The sequence below is a fragment of the Carex rostrata genome, chromosome 28 (genome assembly GCF_964058835.1).
Source record: "Carex rostrata chromosome 28, lpCarRost1.2, whole genome shotgun sequence".
NCBI lineage: Eukaryota > Viridiplantae > Streptophyta > Magnoliopsida > Poales > Cyperaceae > Carex > Carex rostrata.
In genome coordinates this window covers 2614012-2627824 of record NC_135945.1, presented here as the reverse complement: position 1 = coordinate 2627824, position 13813 = coordinate 2614012, and the positions used below count along the sequence as shown (strand labels likewise).

At 34.7% G+C, this 13813-nt stretch overlaps 1 protein-coding gene across 2 annotated transcripts in view; it reads left to right on the top strand.

Moving 5' to 3' along the window:
- The first annotated feature begins 599 nt into the window (after nucleotides 1-599).
- Nucleotides 600-13813, top strand: part of LOC144545960 (putative disease resistance protein RGA4) — a 35547-nt gene continuing 22333 nt past the window's right edge. The window contains exons 1-11 of one of the 2 annotated variants that reach the window (XM_078294506.1): nucleotides 600-4330; nucleotides 4543-5352; nucleotides 5426-5539; nucleotides 5718-5819; nucleotides 6182-6501; nucleotides 6837-6906; nucleotides 7364-7777; nucleotides 7977-8220; nucleotides 8648-9053; nucleotides 9175-9671; nucleotides 9719-9795. In XM_078294506.1, the coding sequence (XP_078150632.1) occupies nucleotides 710-4330; nucleotides 4543-4590 (3669 nt within the window). In that variant the 5' untranslated portion in view covers nucleotides 600-709 and the 3' untranslated portion in view covers nucleotides 4591-5352; nucleotides 5426-5539; nucleotides 5718-5819; ... (5 more) ...; nucleotides 9175-9671; nucleotides 9719-9795. Of the gene's footprint in view, nucleotides 4331-4542; nucleotides 5353-5425; nucleotides 5540-5717; nucleotides 5820-6181; nucleotides 6502-6836; nucleotides 6907-7363; nucleotides 7778-7976; nucleotides 8221-8647; nucleotides 9054-9174; nucleotides 9672-9718; nucleotides 9796-13813 lie in introns of those variants that run through there. The other variant, XM_078294507.1, reaches the window with a different exon arrangement.

Below are 13813 nucleotides of genomic sequence, written 5' to 3'. Positions count from 1 at the left end.
TCTAACACCGGTGATAAAATTGCCGGTTTCTAAGTTTTTTTTTTGTTTTACAAAACAAAAATGTTATAATTTATTTATTTTTTTGTATTGAAATATTAGAAATATTTCATATATTTATTTGAAAATAGATGAAATACTATATAATTTGATTTACTAGAAAGACAGCGACAAGTAACTCGGATCAACATTTTTCAAGATAGATTTTTCGTGACAGTAAGAAAAATTAAAATATTTATTTATGTGTTATTGGAAAAAAATAAAAATATTTTGAATCTGAGTTGTTGATCCCGGTTCAAAAGTCACTTCCAGATAAATACAGAAAATATTGTAATCCTTCTATTTTTGAAAAAAATAAAAACTTGAAGTTATTTAATATCCAATTTGTCAGAGACTTTTTTGTTTAAAAAAAAAACAAAAAGAGAAGAAAAAAAACTAAAAACAAAATATTCAGATATAATGTTTTGCTCTTACGTACGATCTTACCTAAATTATCAACTGTTGCTGTAATTTAATTCGGATTCACTTGTTCAATGAGATGCTCCACTGAAAAAAGAGAGGTGCCCACATATCTTGAAAGGTGATTTTTCTGGATCCACATATTTCTCCTTCCCTGTAACTCTTTCTTCCCCCGTACACTCCATTGACCACAACCTTCTTTATCCCTTAGTTCCTTCCCCTCTCTTTTTCTTTGCTGCTTGTTTCTCTTAAAATGACTGGAGCTGAGCTGTTTATTGGAGGGAGGTCTGCAATTGCCATCATTGGCAAGGTGGTTGATCTGGGATACTCCTACCTCCGCGACAACAAAGATCTGCACACCAAGACCGAGGAGATGCTCACAAACTTGGGGATTCAACTTCCCCGCATCCAAAGCGTGATTGAAGCAGCCGAGAAGCGGCAAATTACTGGTACGGGTCTGACGAACTGGCTGGAGCAGCTAAAAAATGCTGCATATGAGGCAGAAGATGCTCTGGATAACTTTGAGGCCAAGAGTATTCGTGAGAGTATCAAGGGAAAGGGTAAGGTTAGTGAAATTGTTTCCTCATCTGTTAAGATGGTTAAAACTCTGATTTTTTCTGATAACGATTTGACGGAGTTGAAATCTGTTGTGAATAAGCTTGATAAGGTGTGCATGGGCGTGGGAGATTTCATTAAATTAATTGATAGTAATAAAGGGAAAGAACATTTGGACAATCTTGGTTTGGAAACAAGCTCCAAATTAGCCTCTGGTGTAAAAATAATTGGCCGCGATAGAGAAATCAGGTTAATCTTGGACATGATATTTAACCTTTTAGTTTTATATGGAGGTTTTAACAATGAGGATTTAGATGATCCTAATTCACAACAGGCAATAGGAGAAGCGAGTAGCCGCTCCAGGTCATATTTGCACATGTTATTCAACATATTTAAAGGAAGAGGAGAAGCAAGTAGCAGCTCTCGGGCAACAATTGGCAAATCAAAGGTTAGTGAGACAGCTATACATGGTAATGCGCCAGAACCTATTTCCATCATCAATCAGAAACCAGAGATATTTTCCATTGTTGGTGTAGGTGGAGTTGGGAAAACTGCCATTGCTAAAAAGATCTATAACAATGACAAAGTGGAAGAGCATTTTGTTCTTAGAGCCTGGGTCTATGTCTCAGAAAATAGTGATGCTAAGAAAATCATGCGAGACATATTATGTTCTTTTGATGGTGGTATGGTTGACTCATTGATGAATTTAGAAAATGTTGGAAAGAAGCTTAAAGAAACAATAAAAAATCACAGATTCTTAATAATCTTAGATGACTTGAGGGATATGACAAAGCTCAATTGGAGTGAGCTGGTGTCTGTGCTAAATTATGGGGAGATTGGAAGTGTTGTTGTTGTAACCACCCAGAGCACAACCATTGCAAACACAATAAGAACTGTGCCTGAAGTAACACTGGAACTTATGCAAAAAGAATCCTTTCTGGAACTTTTTGAACATTACGCATTTGCTGGTTTCAAAATAGGGGAATCAAAGATGCATCCCTCAAAACAACAGGAATTGTTTAACTTGAAACTTATTGGTAAAAAGATTGCTGAAAAGTTGAATGGGTTGCCTTTAGCAGGTGAGGTTATTGGGACCTTGCTGAATAAAAAGTTAGAAAGAAAATTCTGGGAAGATATTCTTAGAAGTGATTGGTGGAACATAGAAGAGGCCTGCAAGGGCATCCTTCCATCGATTGGCGTTGGCTATAATTATTTGGATCCTGAGCTAAAGCAGTGCTTTGTATTTTGTTCCATATTTCCAAAACAGTATGTATTTCAAACGGAAAGATTGGTTCAGATGTGGATTGCACATGGGTTTATTCAACCCGGTGAAGTAGACACGGGTAGGCTTGACAGAGGGGAAACCAGATTAGAAGATATAGGAAGGGAGTGGTTTCATAAACTCGTAGACAGATCCTTCTTTCAGCCAACATTATGTGACGGTAAATACGTCATGCATGATCTGGTGCGGGAATTGGCTATTGCTGTTTCCTCTAATGAATTTTGTTTTGTAAAAAGCCATGATAATCAGCTCCCATTGTTAGCCCGCCACATGGGAATAGATTGTGATAATTCAGCGGTAGAGGGGGAATGCCAGAATAGTACAAGACTACGGACTGTAATTTTGTTTGGTAATTGGACAAACTGCAGTGCCAAATCCATCAGCAATATCTTTGCCAAATACAATGGTCTACATTTGTTGGATTTATCTTATATCTTGCTTGAAACAAATGAACCCATTAATGTTGCATGTCAATTATCCCATCTCCGATTTGTGGATTTTTCTTTCACTGGTATTAAATCGATTCCAGATGAATTTTGTGCCTTGTGCCATCTTGAGGTGCTAGATGTGCGAGGCTGCAACTTTAAAAAGTTACCTGAAGGAATGAATCAACTTGTAAACATGCAGCATTTATATGCTAGCGCCAACACTATTTCTCTAATATCGAGTATAGGGAAACTAATTAAACTCCAAGGGCTTGAGGAATTCCGTGTAGAAAGGAGCAAAGGGCATATGATCAGTGAGCTGAGGGATATGAATGAAATCAGTGGGCACCTTCTTCTAACTAACCTCCATAATATATCTAGTAAAGAAGAAGCAGTTAGATGTCAACTAGACAAGAAAAAGTACCTGAAAAGTTTAGAGTTGAGATATGAGTACAGTGAACATGGACCAAAATGGGAGATTCTCAATGCTCTAAAGCCAACCCCCAGTTTAGAAATTCTAAAAGTAGGGGGCTGCAGATTGGAATCTTTTCCAAGTTGGCTCTTGCCTCATCCAGATTGGGTGTTCTCACCTCATCTTGGTTTATGGAATCTAAAGGTTATTCATGTATACTGCTTTTGGATAAAGAGGCTTCCTGCTTTTGGAGAGCTCCCTTTCCTCGAAGTTCTAAGCTTTCATGATTTACCATTAATTGATACGGTCAGTGAAGAATTTTATGGTCTCTCCGATGTGGCTTTTCCATCTTTGAGGGAGTTGACATTCTTTGAAATGTCATCATGGGAATCCTGGGGGGATGCAGGGCCTAGCAAGCCGATATTTCCACACCTCAAAAAGCTTCACTTGAAAGAGTGCAGTGTATTGAACACACTGCCTATTGATTCTTTCCCCTCATCAGTGGTAGAGCTTATATTGTCAGAGTGTCCTTACCTTAGTGATTATTTTAATCAAAATGTATCAGTTAGGATGCCTTCCCTTCATCACTTGAGCATAACTCATGTCTGGAACGTTTTGTCTTTAAGCTATACTTCCTTAAATTCCCTTGAGGTTATGCACCTTTCGGGTATTAAAGAACTCTTTGTTGGAGGATCAATGTCCCTTATTAACCTGAGAAAGTTAGTAATAATAGATATTGATGATATTTATCAAGCAAAAAATGGAGAGCAATGTTTTCCAGCTTTAACTTACCTGCACGTAGGCAACAGTAGAATTGGGAGGCTCTCAACCATAGGAATTATGCCATCACTGCATACACTGTTGATAACAGACTACCGTGGAATAGAATATACCAGAGACGAAGACAGTTGGTTCAACCAATTAACATCCCTCAAAAAGCTCGAGTTTCGTGATTGTTTCGAGCTGAGATGCCTTCCTTCCCAATTACATACTCTCACTTCCTTGAAGAGTCTACACATTAATTGTTGCCCTGGGATGTTTTCATTACCGAAAAAGGGTTTACCACAAAACCTTGCAGAACTATACATCGACAAATGCCCAAGTCTAATACACCGATGCCAACCCAATCAAGGAGCAGATTGGCAAAAGATATCTCATATTCCATTCCTCCACTTGGATGCAGAGATGGGAGCAACGCAGGTATGATCTCTTTACTCTGTTTTATCTTTCAAAGGTGTGTATTATCAATATATATATGCAAATTCTTCTTTCTATTTTTGCTTATTTATGTTCTTTTCAATATTATGGAGAACGTATATTTTGATCTGCATTAGGCATACATAAAATCTGCACTAAATTCATTATGGCTTCTCTTTAATTCACACAATTGGATTTCATATCCTTCTATACAGATCCCAAGACCAGATCAAACACTACACCGTCGCCGGTGGCTGTCCTAAAAAAAAAACCACAAAAATTAGATGCGACAAAAAAAATAGAAACCCATCGCGCCTTAGGGTCAAAACCATAGTAGGAAATATCGGCCGATACCGATCCGTATCGGCCGTGACCGATCCGTATCGGCCGATACATATCGGTATCAGCCGTGACTGATCCGATACTGGTCCGATATTTGTGATAGTGTGTTAAGCTCCAATCTATGGTATTGGCCGATACTAGTCCGATACTGGTCTGATACATATCGGTATCGCCTGTGACCGATCCTGATACCGATACCGATATTTCCTACTATGGTCAAAACCCTCCCGCCGACCCAATAGGCCAATACCTTTCTCTCTCGCTCTCTCACCTCAAATCCCAACGTCATCATCACCTTAGACCCACCCTAAACCCTCTCTCTCTCCTGAGCCACCATTTCCTTCCTCCTCTCTCTCTACCGAGCACCGAGCCCAAAACCTCGCCCCATTGTCTCTCTCTCTCTGACCCCAAGCACCGAGCACTGTACTCAACCCGTACCAACTTGGCCGAGAGCTTGGTAGCGGTGAATTTGGTACAATTGCTATTACTCCCTTATACAATTATTTCTTTTTGAGTTGATTCATGAATTTATGTTAATTTTTTTGCGGTACAAGCTATTATCAGATCAGTAATTGATTTTAGAAGAGAACCCTGGTCTAGGGTTTCTAACAATGCAAATGATCTGGTACAAGAGATGCTAAATCCTGAAACAAAGAAGATTTTGACAGCTCATCAAGTTCTTGGTACGAAAGTCTTATTCAGTAAAACTATAGTTTCTTATATAGTAAATTTATTCTGACGAAAATGCACTTGTAGATCATCCTTGGTAAAACTATTCTGACGAAAATGCCCTTGTAGATCATCGTTGCTGGCAAAATTGTCGAGGTGGACCAACTAATTTACACAATAAGAGATTCTAATCCTCGTGAGGTTTGTAAACTATCTTCTGTTGTTAGTTTACAATTATTTGATTTATTTGGTGTAAATTTTGTAAGCTGAGGTAAAGTGAGGCTAAATTGTTTATATTGATGGAAAAATTGAGGGTTAATTGAGGATCAATTGTACAATTGATCGATTTAATTAAAGTATTTGATCTTTTCTTAAGTAGCTCGACCAAGTTGTGGTTGAAAATGTGCTTTCATCAACCAGAGAGCAAGAAGGCTGCCTTGATGATGGTTTTCTCTCCGAGGTTAATGCACAGTTACAACAGGTTTGTATTAGTGTCAATTATGAAATTAATTGTCACAAATATTAAAGAAGTTTGGTTGTAATGTATTTGTTTTTCATGTTTATATAAGAAAAAGGAGGAATCACTTGATAAATATTCTTATGGACAATTATAAATGAAATCAACACTAAGGAACAATAAAGATCATGCATCTTTTCGTGACTGGGTACAGCAGTCTTTGCTTCAAAATCTTCAATATTTAACTATGATTATTTTTCTGTCAAGCTATCTTTTATGTCAATCTGAGCATCAAGCACTTTGTTAAATTAGATGCTTGGATGATTTTATTATTGTTTCTGCATTTCTTTTATTTTTATTCAATGTTTATTTTGGGGTTTGTTCAGGGAAAGAAAAAGGGAAAGAGGTCGACTAGTGGCGAACCAAAGGGGACTAAACTGGAGCAACGAATGCTGATTTTATTTCAGTGATTTGCAATGTTAGCATGATGAAGCAACAAATGATGGAGATAGGTAATCAAATTTTTCAAAACAAAATTCAGAGATTCCATCAGTTCGAAAACTCTCTCGTTGTACGATTGCTTTTTTTTTCTTAATTTAATTGACACAATATATGTTAGTGGTGGCAATTGGACGGGTCTGGTCCAGATCAGTTTTAGGTTAGTTTGACTTCGAATGATTGTCGGATTTGGGTTATCATGGGTCAGGTCGGGTTTCAGGTTGTCACCTCTAACAGATACCGAAGAGAAGGATGAGTGTGGATTTGAAATATAGATACTGTAACCTTTATGGTTCCACTGATGCTGGTTGCCTGCGATTTCCTCATTTTAATTCATATCCCATCAAAATCCGCACAGGCTATAATTCTTAGAAGCTACCATTAGGAAAGCTTAGCAAATCTACAATACTAAAGGTTATGATTTGGAATTAGTATACATATAGCTCAAGTCTCTATTTGAGATTATGTTATTTGGTACATTACCAAAATACATTTTTTTATTCTTTCGTATATGTTTGAATACTTACAATGGCATCTATACAGGGATATGAAGTATTAAAGATAATTTCAGATTGGCAATTCTAGAAGATCAACACTTGGAACAATTGAGCAGGTATTTTTTTCTCTCCTTGTACTGGGAAAAATACCAGACAGTACTTGCTGGTCCTTAGTGAAATATTTTTTTATTGCTTTTATTGATGCTTAACTTGACATAAAACCTCTATCTAGCTTCCGGCTCCTTACAACTGTCTAGTACCCCTGTAACTGCTTGTACTGAATCCAATTTACATGATGCTCAATCTCTTAGTTTAGACTTGTTAAAAATTTCACTATTTAATTTTCATAGTTATACAGTAATAACTCGTGTTTGCAACTTTTTGCTCTTAGATCGTACTCCCTTAAATTCCCCTGAGGTTATGTACCTTTTGGGTGTTACAAGAATTTGCTTTGTTGGAAGGTTAAAGGCCCTTATTAATATGAGAAAGTACTAATAGATATTGATAGGATTTATCAAGAAGAAAATGAAGAGCAATGTTTTCCAGCTTTAACTTACCTGTACTATTTTCCAGCTTTAACTTACCTGCACCTAGGCAGCAGTAGAATTCGGAGCCTCTCAAACATAGGAATGCTGCCATCACTACGTACGCTTTTCATAACAGACTACCGTAGAAAGAAATATACGAGACATGAAGAAAGTTGGTTCAACCAATTAACATCCCTCAAAAGGCTCAAGTTCCGTGATTGTTTCGTGCTGGGATGCCTTCCTTCCCAATTACATATGCTCACTTCCTTAAAGAATCTACACATTAATTGTTGCCCTGAGATGCTTTCATTACCGGAAAAGGGTTTACCAAAAAACCTTGCAGAACTATACATCGACAAATGCCCAAATCTAATACACTGATGCGAACCCAATCAAGGAGAAGATCGGCATAAGATATCTCATATTCCTCCACTTGGATGCAGAGATGGGAGCAATACAGGTACGATCTCGCTACTCTGTTTTATCTAATATATATATGCAAATTCTTCTAACTCTTTCTATTTTTGATTATTTATGTTCTTTTCAATATTATGGAGAATGTATATTTAGATCTGCATTAGGCATACATCAAATCTGCACTAAATTCATTATGGCTTCTCTTTAATTCACACAATTGGATTTCTTATCCTTTTATACAGATCCCAAGACCAGATCAAACACTATAGCAAATCAGGGCATCAGCTACCGATACCATTGCCGGTCGCTGAAAGTATTTTTCCCCAATAGGCCAACACCTTTCTCTCTCGCTCTCTCAGCTCAGACCCCGACCTCATCGCCATCTTAGACCCCACCCTAAACCTTCGCACCATCCTTTCCCTCTCTCCCGAGCAAAGAGCCCAAAACCTCCCCCCGCTGTCTCTCTCTCTGAGCCCGAGCGCCAAGGTAAAATGATTTAGTATTAATGAAATATTTTCTATTGTATTCTTATCTTATTATATCTATTTTAATGATTCTAAGATTTAAAGTTGCTTTATATTAATCTTGTGTCTAAACATAATTTTTTGAAAATTATTTGTTTTGTATATTTCTATCTTTTCCTATTTTTTTAAAAAATAACTTTTTTGAAAAAATCCAGGATACGATTCAGTGCAGCAGATTCATAATGATTCACCCGATTCCAATTTCATATTCAATTTATCAATTCCGCTTCCAATTTTGATATACAAAGCCATGTAATTTATCATGAATTGCTTTATCAGCATCATAAAATGAATGTTACAGCCCATGGGTAGACATCATCCTTTATCCAATGATTTCCATCCATATATACATTCTAATATAGTTTGACTTTCTTTTCAATTGCAATTAGCTGTTCTTAGTAATGATCGAGCCAATGCAACCAAATAAAGGAGATCGACCTTAGTGCACCTCGTACTTGCAGACATGGTCCGCTGGATCCACGTGTGCCTACATTTTATTTAATGCTCGGTCCCTTTGGATAGAAAAGATGCTCCGTTAAATTTTGTGAACAAAAGTGGCTTAAGAAACCACAAATCTTAGAAGGCCATGGTTGATGATGAGGAAGATACAGATGATGACCGTTTATTGGACTGTGATGCGGATGCCCTAGGAGACAGTGAGGAGGGTGAAGAAGAGGAGAATGCTGAGATTGATGAGATGCTGGGTGCATCCATCATGTCACATCAAGAAGAGGGGATGCTGGGCGCATCTGTCAAGTTAGGTCGGGAGGCGAATGATTATGCTGATCTTAACAGGTAATCTTCGGTATTGTGGGATAATATATATTGTTAATTATGTACTGGTAATTGCAGAAAGTGTTAACTATTTTGTTTTTGCATGTTAGGTTTACAAAATTCCTTCTCTCTCTTTTGTTAGGATCAATGGTTGAAGATGAATTACATGGAAATGCTACCGATGAAGAGACTCCTGGTCAACATAATGGTAGCGATGGTGGTAGTGATGATGATGATGACAATGATATAAACATACAGTGATGGTGGTAATGATGATGTCGATCATGATGGATGGTCTACTTAGGTAGGTGGTCCAGGCAAGAAGAGAAACATGGCTGTGCCATTTGCTAGCTTAGAGGAATGTGAGAATCTAATAAAAAATGATGGGTCTTAGAATTGGAATAGCAAGAAATTGAAGGGTAAACCGGTAAAGAGATAAATAGGAATAAAAATAAGAGTACAATGAACGATTAAACAAAAAAAAAGAAAGAAGTCTAATTGAAATGTGTTATGTTATAAGAGATTGGGATAAGTAACATTACCCAAAATTTAGGCAATTCGGTCATTTGGCGATGCTATTCCAGACAATTTTCTTTGTTTTGCAGTGCCAGTACGTTGCTTTTTGTTGTGACTTTGTAAGTATTTGATAATATCTTTTTTTTTTAAGGTTAGTGGCTTTAAATGAGTATTTGATAATATTATTTGTTGTAATTTGAATGTAACTCAGTATATGAGAAGCAGGTGTTTTATACAGATTTGTAGTATATTATATAATGTAACTCAGTATTTTAGGATAGGCACAGATGGAAGCCTAAGTGAGCTAAATTATCTCATGTATCCTCACGGGGAAATATCACTATTGCTAAAGGCCCATTTCTAAAATAATTAAATGGATAAAGGCCCATTGCTAAATTATAAGGTCAAGATCCCCATTGCTTAATTATAAGGTCTAAATGCAATCATGCAAAACCCCAATCAATGCAAATGGAGGATTAATGGTATTGATTCATGATGAAATGTATTCCAAAAGGATTAACTCAATGAATCAACCAATGACATGCGTAAGAGTTATATATAATAGGTGGCTCATCAATTACTCTTCTTAATTACCAATATGAAAATATATGATATTCAATTAATTAAAATAATTCCTCAAAATCTTTTAACATAAATATGAAAATTGATAAAATTTCTAACTACAGGTAATCAAACTTCAAAACATTAATTGTCTTAAAATTAGAGCTATCTACAGAACAGTTACTTGGATTGATTCAGATGTAGATCCCTGAATTAATTTATTGCATATCAGATGGGATTTAGGTATATTTTACATTTCTCCACCCTATTAGACTTTTTGAACATAATGTACATCAAATCCTTTGTTCATTTTTTTGAATTAGCATAGAATTATCAGATTTTGGTCATATTAAATCCAGATCCAAATTCAATAATATATTAGGTACATCTATAAGATTCATGTACAGATTAATAGTTTCCAATATGATTTTTACCATATATACATGCAAATTCATTCGAATAATGGACAAAGTTATAGAATGACGAATTTTAGTTATAGTTTTTATTTTTATTTTTTTAGCAGGAAATAGTAATATACAGTCTTATAACAATAAGCAGGGATAAATTTGGAAACATTCCTATATATTATCCAAATTAATTGTATATATCATTCAGAGTAGGGGTGTAAACGGTCGGATACGGATCGGATAGTGGTCTTACCATATCAGTATCTGTTATAATTTTCAGATACGGATATGGATAAGGATAGTCTCGGATACGGATACGGATCGGATATTAAATGTTACGGATATGGATCGGATACTAGACGGATAAGGATATTTTCATAATTAACTTGTTGGTTACAAAACATCTATTATATTATTAAAATATTAGTCACTAATTATGTCATAGTATTATATTATTCATCAAAATATATATTTATATGCAATTTAATAAATTATTGGTACAATATGCAATTTAATAAATAAATTTAAGAACATATAGCACATTTCTTATGGTTTAAGAGTGTAAACGTCGGATATAGATAGTTAAAAGTCTTATTGTATCCTTATCGGTTATAATTTTTTGGATACGGATATGAATAGTCTTAGATATAGATACGGAACGGATAATTTAGATAATTTTCTAGATTCGGACAATATCCGATCCGTTTACACCCCTAATTCAGAGGCGGTCAAATGCTAATTGATGACAACATAATGTTCAACTTTCCTCTTTTAAAAGCTAAAATAGTCTCTATGTTTTGTATCATCGAAAAGTCATTTTTACATGTTTCATGCGATTTTTATTTTAGACTCATGCAATTGTGTTCCCAATTATTTTACTTGCGGGTTATTATATAGTTTGTTTCCACCTTGGTCTTTACTTTTACAAACTTTCCTCCAAGTTACTAAGTGATATTTTTTCCTTGTGGAATTTCCCTCATGCCAAAGAAATTTACGTCTAATTTTATCTATCTTATTCCTAATTTTTGCGGGTAATCTATACATAGACATATAATATAATGGGATTGCAGATAACACAAAATTTAGGAGGGTGACTCTACCTCCTAAAGAGAGTAAAAACCATTTCCAACTTTGAAGTCTCTTTTCAATCTTATCTATTAAAAGTTGCCAATCTATATCAGTTAAGGCTTTGTTATTAATGGGTACCCCTAAATAGGTAAGTTGTAAAGAAGCTACTTTGCATTCTAAAATAGTAGCCAATTCCTCACATTCTAAATTAGTTAAATTGAGAGGGTACATTTCACTTTTATCATAATTTATTTTAAGACCTGAAACATTCTCAAAGGCTAAAAGAAGCCATTTAATATGCAATAGAACCGACTCAAGCTTTGGACCTTCTGAAGCTATTATACTTTTTGAACATAATGTACATCAAATCCTTTGTTCATTTTTTTGAATTAGCATAGAATTATCATATTTTGGTCATATTTTTATGTCAAAATTTAGAAGGTAGAACTACAGTGTTTAGAATTGAATATAAATGTGCTTCTGGCACAAAGCATTAGTTTGTGAGGTCTGTACTGCTTTGAATTTTTGGTCTAAATTCTAATTTATGACTTTCTAAACTTCATGACAGAGGGATGTATTTAATGGGAGGTGAAAGTGGGACCCTTGCCATAGTAAAAGAGTACTTCTGGATCAATGTACAATTTTCATAAACCATTTATTTTCTCTTCATGTACAATTTAGTCGAGTAGAACTAGGGTGTTCTTAAGGTCACCAAGTCCCTTGGTGAATTCAAGTCTAAAACCCGTCAAATTGGCTTTAAATGACGAATCCAAACCGTTGAAACCCGCATACTTTACGAGTGATGCGTCTACGTGTGAAAATTTTAAACATTCAAATTAATTTAGTATAAAGTCAAGCAGTCAAAAAAATGTTCAAAAAATGAATGCATTAAAATTAGTTTATTAACTTTCTAATTTTGACCGATTGACTTTATATGAAATTAATTCGAATGATTAAAATTTTCACATGTAGATGCATCACTCGTAAGGTAGGTGGATTTCAATTGTTTCGATTCGTCATTTGAAACTGATTTGATGGATTTTAGACTTAAGTTCAGAACTTAAGAACACCCTAGTTCTACTTGATTTAGTCACAGAATTGATATGCTTTACAATTTTGAAATTAGTTTCTTCTTCATGTATACAATTAAATGTCATATAAAAGTAAAATTTTGTTGGTGCAGGATAAATGGAAGATGTATAAAGAAACAATAAATGATTGTCTTTTGGCACTGTCCCTATTTTTCTACTCTTTGTATATGAGGCTTTTTCACAAATAGAAGCAAAATCATTTTTCTGTTGCATTGTTGTCATTCGAGAATAATAAAATTACTAACAAATATGCACATATAATAAAAATAAGTATTTTAGAATAGTAAAATAAACATTTAAAATAAGAGAATGATATGAACATACATATATTAGTTGATTTTCATAATGGAGGACAACAAGCATGCAAAACATGAGCGTATTTTTTACATCACGGTATTAAAAAATGAGAAATGTTCTGGTAACCCAAGCCACTATACCCCATCTAGTTTTCTAACCAGCCCAAGCCACTATACATCATGGTATTAAAAAATGAGAAATGTTCTGGTGGGTTAAGTTTGTTTCGATTCGTTTGCAGCCCTAGTTGCTCCGATCATATATAATTAGCATAAATAATGTACATTTCATTAGAACCAGCTTTTGGATGAAGTTATGTAATTGTGATTCTTAATTACAGTTTTATTATTTTTTTCTTAAGAGGGAATATTAATATACCGTTTTATAACATTAAGCAGGAATGAACATGGAAATATATCAATATAATATCCAAATTAATTGTATAAATAATTCAGAGGCGGTCAAATACAACATATATATAATGTTCAATTTTCGTCTTTTAAATGCTAAAATAGTCTCTTATCTTTGTGTATCATGGAAAAATCATTTGCATGTTCATGTGATTTTTATTTAAAACTCATGCATATTCTCTGATGGGGTCCAATTATTTAATTTACGGCTTGTTATGTTTTTTTTTTTTTTTCAAATTGTGTTTAACTTCTTTCCGAACTCCGTGTGTATGTTGCTAATTTTATTTGCAACTGTTCATTTCGTTTATATTAGAATTTATAATATTAGAGAATTCAAGATATTGGAGAAAACACAAATATTAAGGAAATATGATTATAAAATTTTATTTTTAATATTTTTTACTTGAATTAGCAGACTTAGCACATAATATAAG